Source organism: Columba livia, chromosome 3 (assembly GCF_036013475.1).
Source record: "Columba livia isolate bColLiv1 breed racing homer chromosome 3, bColLiv1.pat.W.v2, whole genome shotgun sequence".
Lineage (NCBI taxonomy): Eukaryota > Metazoa > Chordata > Aves > Columbiformes > Columbidae > Columba > Columba livia.
The window spans coordinates 114440670-114453894 of NC_088604.1; the positions used below are offsets into that span (position 1 = coordinate 114440670).

At 37.7% G+C, this 13225-nt stretch overlaps 1 protein-coding gene across 8 annotated transcripts in view; it reads left to right on the forward strand.

Moving 5' to 3' along the window:
• The window catches only part of KIF16B (kinesin family member 16B), a 133394-nt gene that overhangs the window by 22714 nt on the left and 97455 nt on the right, over positions 1 to 13225 (forward strand). For all 8 annotated transcript variants that reach the window (XR_010471770.1, XR_010471769.1, XM_021290996.2 and 5 more), the window contains exons 5-12: positions 2074 to 2171; positions 2665 to 2774; positions 3392 to 3534; positions 4850 to 5018; positions 5177 to 5308; positions 8045 to 8220; positions 10068 to 10133; positions 12569 to 12628. Coding sequence is in view for 6 of the 8 variants with exons in the window: in XM_021290996.2 (XP_021146671.2) it covers positions 2074 to 2171; positions 2665 to 2774; positions 3392 to 3534; positions 4850 to 5018; positions 5177 to 5308; positions 8045 to 8220; positions 10068 to 10133; positions 12569 to 12628 (954 nt within the window). In the remaining 2 variants the exon portion in view is untranslated. The remainder of the gene's footprint in view (positions 1 to 2073; positions 2172 to 2664; positions 2775 to 3391; positions 3535 to 4849; positions 5019 to 5176; positions 5309 to 8044; positions 8221 to 10067; positions 10134 to 12568; positions 12629 to 13225) is intronic.

Sequence of the window (13225 nt, forward strand, 5' to 3'; positions counted from 1 at the left end):
GTGAGATGAAAGAAAATTCTTACTTTTTCCTGTTCCTGTAGCTTAAAAAACAAAAGGTGAAGGGAAAATTCCAACATTGAACCATGATGCTTTACCTGGAGTAGAGACTGATACATATTGGCAAAGGTGGCTCCTTTCTTATCAAAAAGCCCAGTTAAGCTGCAACTTTTTCCCTTTGTCTAAGTGGGAGTGTTTTTTTATTTTACTTTATTTTTCTTTAAACCAGGGTGCAGTCAGGTGAAGGGCTAGGTGTCATAGGAGAGAACAGATTATTGTTTCAAAGAATGAAGCCTGGTTTGAAAAGGACAGAAAGGCTGTGATTTAGAGGAGGAAGAAGCTGGAAAAAGGGCAAAATGGAGGGATAAGAGTATGATTAAAATAAAAAGAGACTGCATGATGAATCACAAGTTATATCTAGGCAAAGGAAAGAGGAAGAGGAGCACCTGGAAGAAGACTGCTGGGACAGAAAATGCAGTGGGAAGCTGAAGAATGAGGACAGAGGGGACCAGCACAGGAGCAGACTGGAGTGGGCTTGAGCTAAAAGTGTTGGATTTTGTATGGGAGTCCAAGTAGAACAGAAATCTTTGCCCAAGGAGTGCTCCCTCTGCCAGAGTCTGCTGCAGATTTGTCCACTCTCTGTGTTTTCCTGCTGCCACATATCTAGAATCCCACCAGGCAAACTTGCTTGGGTGCCTGGGCTGTGCTCATGTTGGATGTTGGGTCTGGTTTGTCCTAAGTTGCCTCCTGCTGAATTACAAGGCCCCATCTCTAAGCAAGAACACTTCTTGCCTCAGCGGCGCATAGAATTGGAATTAGTCCATCGCATCAAATATCTTCTGCATTTTTGGACTGGAGGCAAATTGTAGCTGACAGACTGTTTTGTAAGCTGCTTCTGAGTTTGCAGCTCGGAGCCCAGAGCTCATCTGTATGTATATGTCCTCTTCTTTCATTCCTGAGAGCCATGTTCACTCATTTCAGCTCTGAAGGAGCATTAGCTGCTGTTTTCCTCAGGAGGTGCGCACAGCAGGTTGTTGGTCATCAGCCTCATCAGACTGGGTGGGAATGGGGTGGCAGGGAAGAAGCAGCTTCTTGGCAGCTGAGACCAGAGCTGTGTGACACTCTGCTGCTGGGGAAAAGCCTGGCTTTGACTTATTGCCTTGCTTCTTGGCTGGAAGGGAGCAACAGGCAGGGAATGAAGCTTCCCTGGAGCACCGGGAAGGGGAAAGCTGCACGCTGAGCCTCTGGGTATCTCAGTGTTGTTAGTAGCTGCCTCGCACTCCGATACGTGCTTGACATCAGTGGTGCAGCAACAGCCTCGCTGGCGTGAGGCTCAATTCTCAAGTGCCAGCGTAACCAGGAAGATGACATCCTGCTGTTAGCTGAAGTGGCAAGGACCCTGTAATGGATAGTGGCAGCCCTGCTGGTAAACCGTGTGGTCTGTAGGGATCTGTGAGAAGGAATATGTTTTTTCAGTTTGCTTTATTCAACCAACTTTATGCATGAAAACTCTAACTGCAGAGTCGAACATTCAGAAGTCGAATATCAAATTTAATTTGGCTGTACTGTGAGATACAGTGAATGTAGTTTTAATATTGCCGTTGCATGCTACTTTATCTTCTGCTGCATCTTTAAAGACAGGAGCTGGGGATTTGGGCTTTGAATGAGAATGGCTCATGGATGCAGGTAGATGGATCCTCTCCCGTTGTCTGCAGATGGCAAGTCCATGGTGAAATGAAATGGAAGAAGTTAGAAAAGATAGTGTTGAGATAAGACAGTTCACACGTTGCTCTGAGGAGCCAGTTTCTGCCTTAAGCAGTTAGGATTATTCAAAGGGCAAAATATATCCCAACAGCGAAGAATTGGAGCAAGTCTATGCATTCCAGTAAACACGAGGATTAGTGTCAAGGTGACTGCAGTTAAATAAAGGGCAGGAAAGTATTTGCTGAAAAGTTTTGATTTTTTTCCCCCCCATTTTCTGCATGTTGGAGCTCTCTAGTGACCTTGGATTTTATTCTTCAAAATATATTGTGCATGCCTATACAGCCTTCGAAATAAGAACTGTTGTTATTGCAGGGTGATGCAGGTTTAATACCTCGAATTTGTGAAGGATTATTCAGCAAAATAAGTGAGAAAACAAAGCGGAATGAGGCATCCTTTCGAACAGAAGTCAGGTAGGTCTTGGCATGTTAATAGTTTGCTGCTTATCAAACTTGTTTCAGTTACAACCACCCTGTCTCACTTTATCTCTGAGAAAAGTGTGTGTTTTCCAAATAACTTTCCATGCTTGGCCTCAGTCCTATAATTGATTTTTTTGTTGGCAGTCGTAGTCAAAATGCACAATACTTCTAACTTCAATCCAACAGCTGTGCATTTTGCTTTACGTAAATGATTGTGAATATGCCTTTGCTACTGAACAGCATGTTCTTTATTTTTACCCTTTATTTCAGGCTGACATTAGGAGATCTTGATATCGCTAATGTCTGCTTCCTTTCTACTTGCTTCTTTTTTGGCTTTTTTTCCTTATGATACAAATGCACTGTAGTCACTAGTATCTTAAGCCAACTTTGGATCCATCTTGCTTTCAAACACAGTGTTATCGTGACTTTTCTTTCCTTAAACACTCGTGAATCAGTCAGTGATTTTTTTCTAACCTTTCTCTTTCAGTTATCTGGAAATTTATAATGAACGTGTGAGAGATCTTCTCAGACGGAAGTCATCAAAAACTAATAATTTACGGATACGAGAACATCCAAAAGAAGGGCCTTATGTTGAGGGTAAAAACACTTTCAGTGTTTTGCACTGGATATTTTATTGCCTTTATATATTCTAAAATGCCATGTCTAATTGCATAGGGCATTTTAATCTTTTAAAACCTAAATGATGATGGATACAGTGCTTTCCTTTGATATAAAAGCATTAAAAGAGAATAGCCTCTGATTTTGTATCCCCACTCGCTTCCATAGTTCTAAGATTATTATACATATAGAGCTTTATCTGTACATTTATAACACATTTTTAAATAACGTTAAGAGATGCAATTGGTTTTAAGGATTTGTTGCCTATAAATGATAAATCTTTAATGTTTAGATGGAAACAACCTGTTAGGAAGTAATTGTCTTTATCTGTCCTCTACCAGGGAAGTTTCATGTCTCTTGAGGGATTACGCTTATGTTATTGCACTAAATACTTTAGTAAGATTGCATATTTTTTTCTTAATTTACTGTAAATGTGTAAGTTCTCCATTGTTCATTCCTTTCCTTAACTGATAAACAAGTATGACAATAAACACTAATTGCAGCAATACTTTGCAGTAGTGAGGGTAATTTGAATATTTTTGCAACGACAATCAAGTGCACCTATGAGCATACTGAACCACTCTGCTTTTCTTCAGACTTGTCTAAACATTTAGTGCAAAATTACACTGATGTGGAGGAACTTATGGATGCAGGAAACATAAATAGAACGACGGCTGCAACTGGAATGAATGCTGTCAGTAGCAGGTCGCACGCCATCTTCACGATCAACTTCACTCAGGTAACAAAACAAAAGCCCTTGTCTTAATATGTGTTTAGATTCAATAATTCATATGATAATTGAAAAATAAGGTTGTCAAATAAGCAGGTATGGGTAGATAAGGACTATGTTGCTGTCTTGTGAAAGGGAAAGTTAAAAGTGTGGAAGTACTGTTTTGAGAATTATAAATATGTTTATCAGTGATTACAATCTTTAAAATTTGAATTGTAATGGGATTACTTAAAATGGTATTTAGTTGATTTTGAGGAGATAATTATAGGGAGTTTGGGCTGAATAACAGAGACTGGTGCCAGGTTGTTTCATGGTGCTGCAATGGGGAGGAGTGGGTGAGGTGCATGTTGTGTGAGAGCCCGAGCTTTCGTGTTATCACAGAATCACATCCGAGATTTATGAAACTAGCTGTCTCCATGGCCCGAATCATAGTGTAGAAATGTTTTCTGAGCATTTTCTTGCTGACTCTGTTACTAGTGGAAAACTATTTATATTCCTTGATTTACTGATGGAATAACGGAGAGATTTAACACATTTTCTCAGGACATAGTGATCTTCTGGTTTATATATGGTAAACTCCTTTTCTAATGGCTCCTGCTCTTCATCGTTGTTTTTGGGGAGCTTTATAAATGGTCCATGGATAACCCACTAAATGAAAAGAAGGTAATACAGAGGTGGTTCGTTCTACTGACAGAACTTGCATGTTTCCCCCTGCCAAACATACACAAAATCACATGCACCAGCTGTTCACCAATGATGGTTTGCTCATCACAAAGCTTTTGAAAGGGGATGACAGGCAAGCAGCAAAAGGTTTTGTTCTACTGTTGTACTGTAGAAGTAGAAGGAATTTTGAGACAGGGCAGTCGGATTTGACTTACGTGAATTAAGATAAAAATCAGAGGAAACCTCAGTTAAAATTGTAGAATAAAATTGCAGTTGCTGCCTACTTGAATTTGGAGGCAGGGGGAGAAACTGACTGTAAATATGTCTGTGTATGCTGTAACTTTATGTGTTGAAAGCATAATAAAATGGTATCAGCACATGTTCACTGTGCATTGTGTAAATAGCAACTCTTATTAGTCAGTGCATGTGCATAAGTGACCAGAAATTTGCAAGTACTACAATTTAAAGAAGTGCTTGTGTGGGAGTAATCCAGCAATTCAAATGCCTTTCTGTGGCACCTCTAATCCACTTGTCTTCTCAAGCTCTGCTGTTGTGAACAAGTTAAATTCAGTCATGACATGAAAAAGGCTACTAGGTTGGATTCAGTAACATTTCAGAATTTGGTAGCTTAACACACTTTTCTTTGTGTTTTTCTCTGTAGGCTAAATTTGATTCTGAAATGCCTTGTGAGACTGTTAGCAAGATTCATTTGGTAGATCTCGCTGGAAGTGAAAGAGCAGATGCCACTGGTGCCACAGGGGTTAGATTAAAGGAAGGAGGGAATATTAATAAGTCTCTGGTTACTCTGGGAAATGTAATTTCTGCCTTAGGTAAGTCACTGGGTTTTATACTTGTCTTTTTTTTTATCATTACACTTCTGTTCATATTTACTTACACAAGCAGGGGTCTAACACATACAGTTTTTGAAAATGAATGAAAATATGTATTTTTTTTCTTTTTTTTTTTCTTTCCTATTTCCTTGTCATAGCTGATTTATCTCAGGATGCAACAAATCCTCTTTCTAAGAAGAAACAAGTATTTGTGCCTTACAGGGACTCTGTGTTGACTTGGCTGTTAAAAGATAGCCTAGGAGGAAACTCTAAAACTATTATGATTGCCAGTAAGTGTGTTTTAAAGTACTTTTTTTTTGCATCCTGAATAGTGCGTTCTTAATAGGAGTGGCTGTAAATAATGAGATTCCAGATGCTTTGTTAAGGCAGAAAATTGTTTATATGTATTCATGTTTTCTTTATTTCTGAGTCTTCTAGTAACACCCTGCTTTTATCTACATGGGTGCATGTGTCACTGGCTGTTTGGTCACAAAGGTAACAAAGCATCCAGACTGTGTATATGCAGTCGTTAGACATTTGTTTGCATAGTAAGGATCATCTAAATGTATGTGCCTAATTTCTTTCATTTGCTCATCTACCTCACTGCTGTGATTCTTTGACACATACCCAATGTAACGGCCAATCCGATCAGTTAAACTTCAAGCAACAGTTCCTGCTTATACCTCAGGTTCACTCGCATTCCAGACAGCTCTGTTACTTATGGTCGATGCTCAAACCTGGCTCTAGATAAAGTCTTGTACTTCTCTCCCCTTACACCTCTCCTCCCCTGCTTACAGTCTTTGATCCCCAGTAAAAAAAAATGACTACATACGTAAAGCTGGAATGTTTTTAATACTAATGTGTGAATTGGTTTGCCTTTCCAAAACTGTTGGCTTTGTTGCATTAGTAGCAGAAACAACCTGGTCTCATTTGACATTCAGTGGGTAAGACTGTCTTTTTTTATTTAACCTACTTTTTGAATGCACACGGTGTTTTAACTTTCTGTCTAAATTTAATTATTTATAATCAGTCATCTAGCAAACTTTTCTTACAGTTTCCTTTTTACCCGTAGGAAGCTCTGTAAGGATCACTTGGTTTAAAAAGCTACCTGTAGCACACATATTGCAGGTTTTTGAACAAATTGGAATGGGAATTCTGTTCCCAAAATAACCAGGTGAAGCCAGGAGGATGTTTAAGGGAAGGGGAGGATTTTGGATATAAGGTGTGAAGAGAAGAGCAGCTCTGATATTTCTCTCACTTTTTCCTGCTCAAATGAAATGGAGTTTCACCATCCTCTCTTGGGAATGGTGGGATAGCAGAACTGAGGGAATAAAATGCATTGGATTAAGTTCTGGGTCTTCGGTGGTTTTGTTACAGTCAAATTCTCAGAGTAGCAGTTCCTTGTTTGCATGATTTTGGGGGCTGTTTTTAGAATCCATGCCACTTTCTTTGCTTGGGCTCATCACTGTAGTACCAAGAGAGGATCTTGGACCAAACTCTGCTTTTTTTTCCTGGCTGTTTAAATCACACTGTATTGACATCTTTCTTCTTGATGCTTTCTTTCAGTCACAGAATCACACACAATCACAGAATGTTAGGGATGGTTGAGTAACTTGTTTTGGGCTGTGGTTTGTGTTTTTTTTTCTTTTTTTTTAATTGACAAAGGTATTGGGAAGAGAAATTATAGAAACATAGTGAGCTTTTAGTGCCTATACTAATGGTTAGAGTGCCCAGCTGCTTTTTCAGCTACCTCTTTGTCTATTAAGGATGCTTCTGCTGGGCAGAGCCCTGATGGTTGATCTTTTCTCCAACAGTAACTGTACTGGTAATGCGGCTGAACTGCCGAACAGAGCCTGACAAGCTGTCCAGATCCGTTTGGCCTTCCTTTTCTGTAACTAAACACACAAAAAAGCAGCAAGATCATCTCAGACTGTAGGAAAGGCTCTTAAACATCCAATTCCCATTTGTCATATTTCTATAACGTATTGTAACATCCTTCCAGAAAGAGAATAATTTAGTGCAGAGGAGACTGTAGATAAAGTAGGGAAGTAATAGTGTGAGCAAGGGAAGTATAGTCTGTTGCCAAGTGCATCTCCTCTCATTCAGGGAGTCTCTGCCACAAGAATAATATTTATTACTGTTGAGAGAATGAGGAAGGGCAGAATATTTTGGTTACTTGATTATTTTTACAGGTGTTTTCATGGTCTGATTCTCTGGGTCTCTTGTTCAGTTTGATTACTGATTACTGGTCCCTTGTCATTTCTGCATGGCGTTCTCTTCTGTGTTTTTGCTCATCTATTTGGATGCAGTAATTATCTTTTTAATTGGGAACATCTTGTATATTGTTAGGAAAATTAAGTGAAGGAGAGCATTAGCACTTTCATTTTAACTCCATTGTTTTTCCTGGTTAAATGGCCTGTAAAAATAATACCAATTTCTCTTGATGCATCAGCTAGGTAATAGTTGTGTGTGCTGCCAGGTGCCTGCAGCTCAGCAGAACAGCTAGGCTTGTAAATTATAGAAGCTCTCATATGTTTTACTTTTTGTGCCTGCTTTATGTTTGAATGCTGTTTAATTTCTCTTCAAAACTTGGACTGAACCTACTGTGTTCTTATCTGAAGTGACTTTTCCATGCCATGATTACATTGGTGACTACAAAATACTGTTTGTCCCACTATTTTTGTAAAAACATTCCAAGAAAGCTTGTGAAGTATTCACATAGGATGTTTATGCTTACCAGAGAAATGTAAATGTTAAATAGATTGACAGCAAGATTTCTTTACAACGCTTGGTTGTTGGACCTGATTATTCTAATACACTATTGTAATACAGTGTTTACTTAACCAAAGGTATAATGACATGAAAGCAGTGGAGATAGGTGAAGAACTGGAACTAATTGTAGCCATACTGGTTAATCATATATTTCTGTCTCTTCATCCACATTATCTGACTTCTAAAATATAGACTAACTTTACTAAATGAAACATACGCTGCTGGATAAACTGTTTCTGATTTCATCTTCTTAGCTATTTCACCTGCTGATGTCAATTATGGAGAAACTTTAAGTACACTTCGCTATGCAAATAGAGCCAAAAACATCATCAACAAGCCTACTATTAATGAGGATCCTAACGTCAAACTGATCCGTGAGCTGAGAGCTGAAATAGCCCGATTAAAAGCCCTGCTTGCTCAAGGGAATCAGGTTAGCTTTACTTGAAATTTATGTGTAATTTTCCTTGAGTTATAACATCTATTTCTAGAATGTAATGAGATAATTATCTTTCATTATATTGATTTGAGTAAACAAGCTCTGTGAGGCTATGAATGAATATTATTTTCGTGATTGAATCAGTTTCCATATGGCCAGTAGATTACCTCTTTTAACATAAGGGGGGAAAAATTGTCATCCCAAAGCTTTTAGCTTTCTCTTGATATAATCAGAGCTTGATTGCAGTGTGCTGTGGAACAGGTCGTCACCACAGCATACGGAGTCTGAGCACCAACATTATTTCCTGGGTCTAGCCTGAGGGACTGAAGAGGTACTTTATTTACTGGTAGAAGGTATAAAGCATTTAAGATGTATAAATATTAAAATGTAGGAGTATAGATGGGTTTGAACAATTTTTTGTGTGTGTGTATGTGTTTGGCTGCATGGCACATTGGAAAGCACGTAACATGCTAAATAGTACAAGTATTTTCAGTGGTGGTGTAAGAAAATGTGTGTCACGCTATGCTTTCCTTTTGCATAGCTCTCTTTCTTGTTATAAACACTTGCTGCACAAGCTCAGGCTTATTTCTCCTCTCTTTCCAGGATAGTGAAACCAAACTAACAGTAAGGAATATGCAATTGGCCCAGGCCAGTCGTCTTTTCTAAATAATGTCACTTGGGACCGCTAGATTTCATACTTGAGCAAATACGATTGGGAAATATCTGAAACGATACTTCAGGTTTATTTGTAGAACCATCTAATTTTACTTTAGATAGACTGTGAAATGTCACTCAGCACAGACTTTTTTTAATAGAAGGCTGGTACTTCAGCAAGATTTCATGCTATAAAATATTTGCTGAAAAAGAGGATGGGACCACAGTTGGAAGCTGTAATAGGCATTGTAGATGACTGAGGCGGAGAGCTCTGCGTTGTTACAAACAATTAGAAAACTCTTCATGGGGTTGAATTACTCTGTTGTACTTGTGTTTCTTCTTTAGTCTTTAGGAGGGGAAAATTAATTTATTTTCAGAATATGATTTGATTTAGAGTTATCGAAGTAGATGTAACTTGGACCCCTTTGAAGATCTAATGCTTTAACCTAGTTCTGAGCTGTAAAACAGTGGATATCGCAAAATAAATCTGTTTCAGTTGTAGGATGTGATAAATGGCTGTGTGGGAGACAATAGAAAACTTGCTGAAGTTAATTGAATTTGTGATGGTTGGTAAAACAGCAGGTGGTGTTATGTATGCACAGTAGAATAGAAATCTCGGTTTAATTTCTTTTGTAGTTTTCCTTTTTATTCCCAGAATACTGTATTGCAAATCTTTATGTAGATCACTGAAGATACTGGTTACCAAAAAATAGCACTGGATTCAGTGCAGAAGGTCACGGAACAATGAGTATTGCGCGTGTGTGTACATGTTGTATAGTAGTTTTCTAAGGCCAGTTACATTAATATATATTAAAGATAAGCAGTGCACATAAGTATTCTAGCAAAATGGTTAACTATTGATGCATAGTAAGAAATATAAGGATAGATGTATCAGGAATTACCTGTTAGAAACTTGTGGCTGGTTCCAGTGTCTGCATGCATGTATATCCATAGTGAATGAAAATAGTGCCCTCAAATCGATAACTGGTATTTGAAGTATTTTCTTTGACAAGATTAATTACTCTCTTTACAGTATTTCAAGGTAAAATTATATATATTGCAGTCTAAAATACTTGATCATAAACAATTTAAAAAGTTGAACAATTGCATTTCTTTGATTCAGCCAGAAATTGTTACATTTTCCTTCTTTTTCTAAACTTGGTTATGTTTACTCTTTACAATTTCAGATTGCACTCTTGCATTCTCCAATAGCTCTAAGTATGGAAGAAAAGCTTCAGCAGAATGAAGCAAGGGTGAGTTATAATTTCATAAAGCAGTTTTTAATCCAGAAAAAGAAAAGTGGGGAAGCCTGGATGCAATAGTGTTGATAATTATCAGGATTTTTTGCATGCACATCTTAATTTTCTCCCACCGTGGTACTGCAAACTGTTTTTAAAAAAATAGCGTTACTCAGACTTTGGAAGAGAGGAGAGGAAAGTATATGGAGTCATTCACCTACATGGCAGCAAATATTTAGTTCTGTATGTTGTCGAGAAGTTGCCAATCAACTATAGATGATGATGCTTTTAAAAAATAGGGGCTCCTTAGGTGGTTTAAATGGTAAGGTTTATGCTGGTGCTGCTCGGATCTTTATTAATACAATTAGAGAACGAATGCATTGCTTTGAGAATCTTGTTTTGACCTAAGTAACTGGCACGGTGTCTGTCTGTGCTTTTCAGGATTCCCACTGGTAAAACCAATTTTAAAAGAAACTTTTCAGTGAAATGATACTCTAAAAATAAACCTCATGACAAAAATGGACAAAACACGTGTTTTAGTATGAACTATAGCTGCAAAATAGACTCCAGGCTTCTCCATAAGCCAAGTTTCTGCTGGAAATGCATTTTAGAACTTGGTAGTATATGCAAGAACTCTTATTGTGTTGTGTTCAAAAATTAAAGTAGGACCTGCGTAACCATAGTAGGAGCCTTCAGTTGCGAATTGTCTTTTTCATCTTCATACGAGGTTTAGAAAACAGTTTAGCTGGATCAGAGCTGAATGATAATATTGTTAGTACATGTAGTATGGTTTCATTTTTGGGCACAAACATAAGGCCTTTATCTAACCGTAGCTGAGTAATATGAAGTGCTGATTATTTGCTAATTACAGTATGTTATTCATGCTCTGACAGTAATCACTGCTTGTCCTGCTCAGAAGTGTTGGCCCCTCTGCGTGGGGAGTATATCGAGCATATTTTATTATCCTTTGTCAGCCTCATTAGAAGGTTATGTGATTACTATTCATGATAATTACAATAGCCATAATTACTGAAAAGTCTTTCTAGGTGTTGCAGTTTATGGCTTTTTTAATAATTGAATGAGTGCAATAATTAATTTGTTTATACAGATCTAAAGATTTTATCACCGTATTTAAATTATCTGACAAATATATGGAGGCTTTCTTTAATGAGCTGATTTGTTCTCATATAGGAACAATGTTTAAATGATTTCCGAGGAACAGAAATTATTCTACTATGGTAAATAGACTTATGGACCTCCATGCTTTTCTTTAATTTGTTTTTGAATTATTTTTTGTTTTAACATTCTGATAAGCAACACTAGGACCCATATGGTGCATTGAAAGATGTATTTACTTTTGTCTTTTGAAATCTTGAGCTATAGAGATGAGAAAAACTTCTTTAGTTCCCATTGATTAATTTGCAGCTGATCTGCAAAGACAGGTAGGACGGTAAGCTGGAGGTATCAAATGTGGAGATGTTTGGAGGAACTGCATTGATTACCTGTGTTCTGTTTCTTTTTCTACAATGGTTTTATACATAAGGTAATACAGGGATGTAGCTGTTGGTTTGGTTTTGTTTATTGGTTTGGGTTTTTTCAGCTTTTTGCAGTTGAAGTGAATTCAAATAATTGTGTATGTTTTCAAAAGTCTCTGTATTTAATTCCTGCACAGAAATCTGGTGGTTTAATAAATGAAAGTGTCTCTCTGTATACATGTTGTATTCAAGGTGATTTATGATTCCAAGTCAGCCAAAGCTTTGAGGTGGATGTGCCTGAAGCACCCTCTATGCAGTGCTTTCTAAAAAGCCCAAAAGGCTCTGAAATGAAAGGAACCTTTACTGGTATGACAACTGTGAAAGTTAACTCATGAGATGGACAAAACCTAAGTGTTCATAGCCAATACTGTCCCTGTCTGTAACGCTTTTGCCAGCAGCTTCCCTCTTGTGTGCTGAATTTGATCAAGTATGTGATTTCTAAGTTGCAGCAAACTCTACTCTGATTCTCTCCTGAAGGCTGCCTGTCTGATTTTTCCTCTGCATGCCGTTCTCTGCAGGGTATTTTAGCCTGAACGTGCCTATTTGCACTGTAGGAAAGGAGCTGTTTTGTTACAGCGAAGGGATCAATCTGTGGCAGTAGACTTTGTAGGACTGATGAAGCACTTAATGGAATTATTCCATTTCCTCAAAAATGCCTGCCATTATTTGAAGTGGCTATTCCTGTCCTTTGTTTTATTTTGTACTATAAATAAGATTTTTTTCTTTCTTTTTGAGAGAGAGAAATTGTAGGTATGGCCACTTGCTGGAGGAGCAACAGTGCTCTTCTAGATGTTTAAGTACTAATGTTCACAAAGAATTGCACAAATATTTAGTACTTCTCTGAGAATGCGTTATCAAGGACTTCAGAAGAGATGTGATTTTTTTCTCTTTTTCTATATTTGTTTTATTTTATAGGTACAAGAACTGACCAAAGAGTGGACAAACAAGTGGAATGAAACTCAAGATATCTTGAAAGTAAGGAAAACAAATACGTTTTCAACTTGGCATTTGAACTAGTCTTAAAAGCTTTTCCTTCAAAAAATGTTTCTGTTCTAAGAGCAAATATTCAGGTATGCTGCTATTTTTGAATAAGGTTTTAAATAATTGTTCATAAAAACGAGCACAACTCTTTCTTTGTTTTCACCGTATTGACCTTGGTGCAAAACAGCTTATCTCTTAACAAATCTTTAAAATACTGCATGTTTTTATTGAGTTACAAACGAAGAAAACATGGCAGAAGCACCAGTACATCTCTCATCCTCTTGGTGTTTTTGTTGTATCAATAAGACCTGTGAGTAATCACCTTTTATCTTACATTCATCTCAGTGAATGTATTGCATAGTGGATACAGATTTTTGCATTGGCCTTCAGATTCATGTTTTGGTCAGCAATGGCTTGTAAACTTGAAAAACAACTTTCAATGGGATTTCTGCAGTTGAATCTCCTCCAGTAGGTCTTGATCAAACCAGACAGATGCATCTGAGCTAAGTATGCTCTGGAGTCCCAAGCACAGGGATTTTTGCAACTGGTTCACATAAGCTGGTTTACATTGTGCTCTTTATATGACTCCAG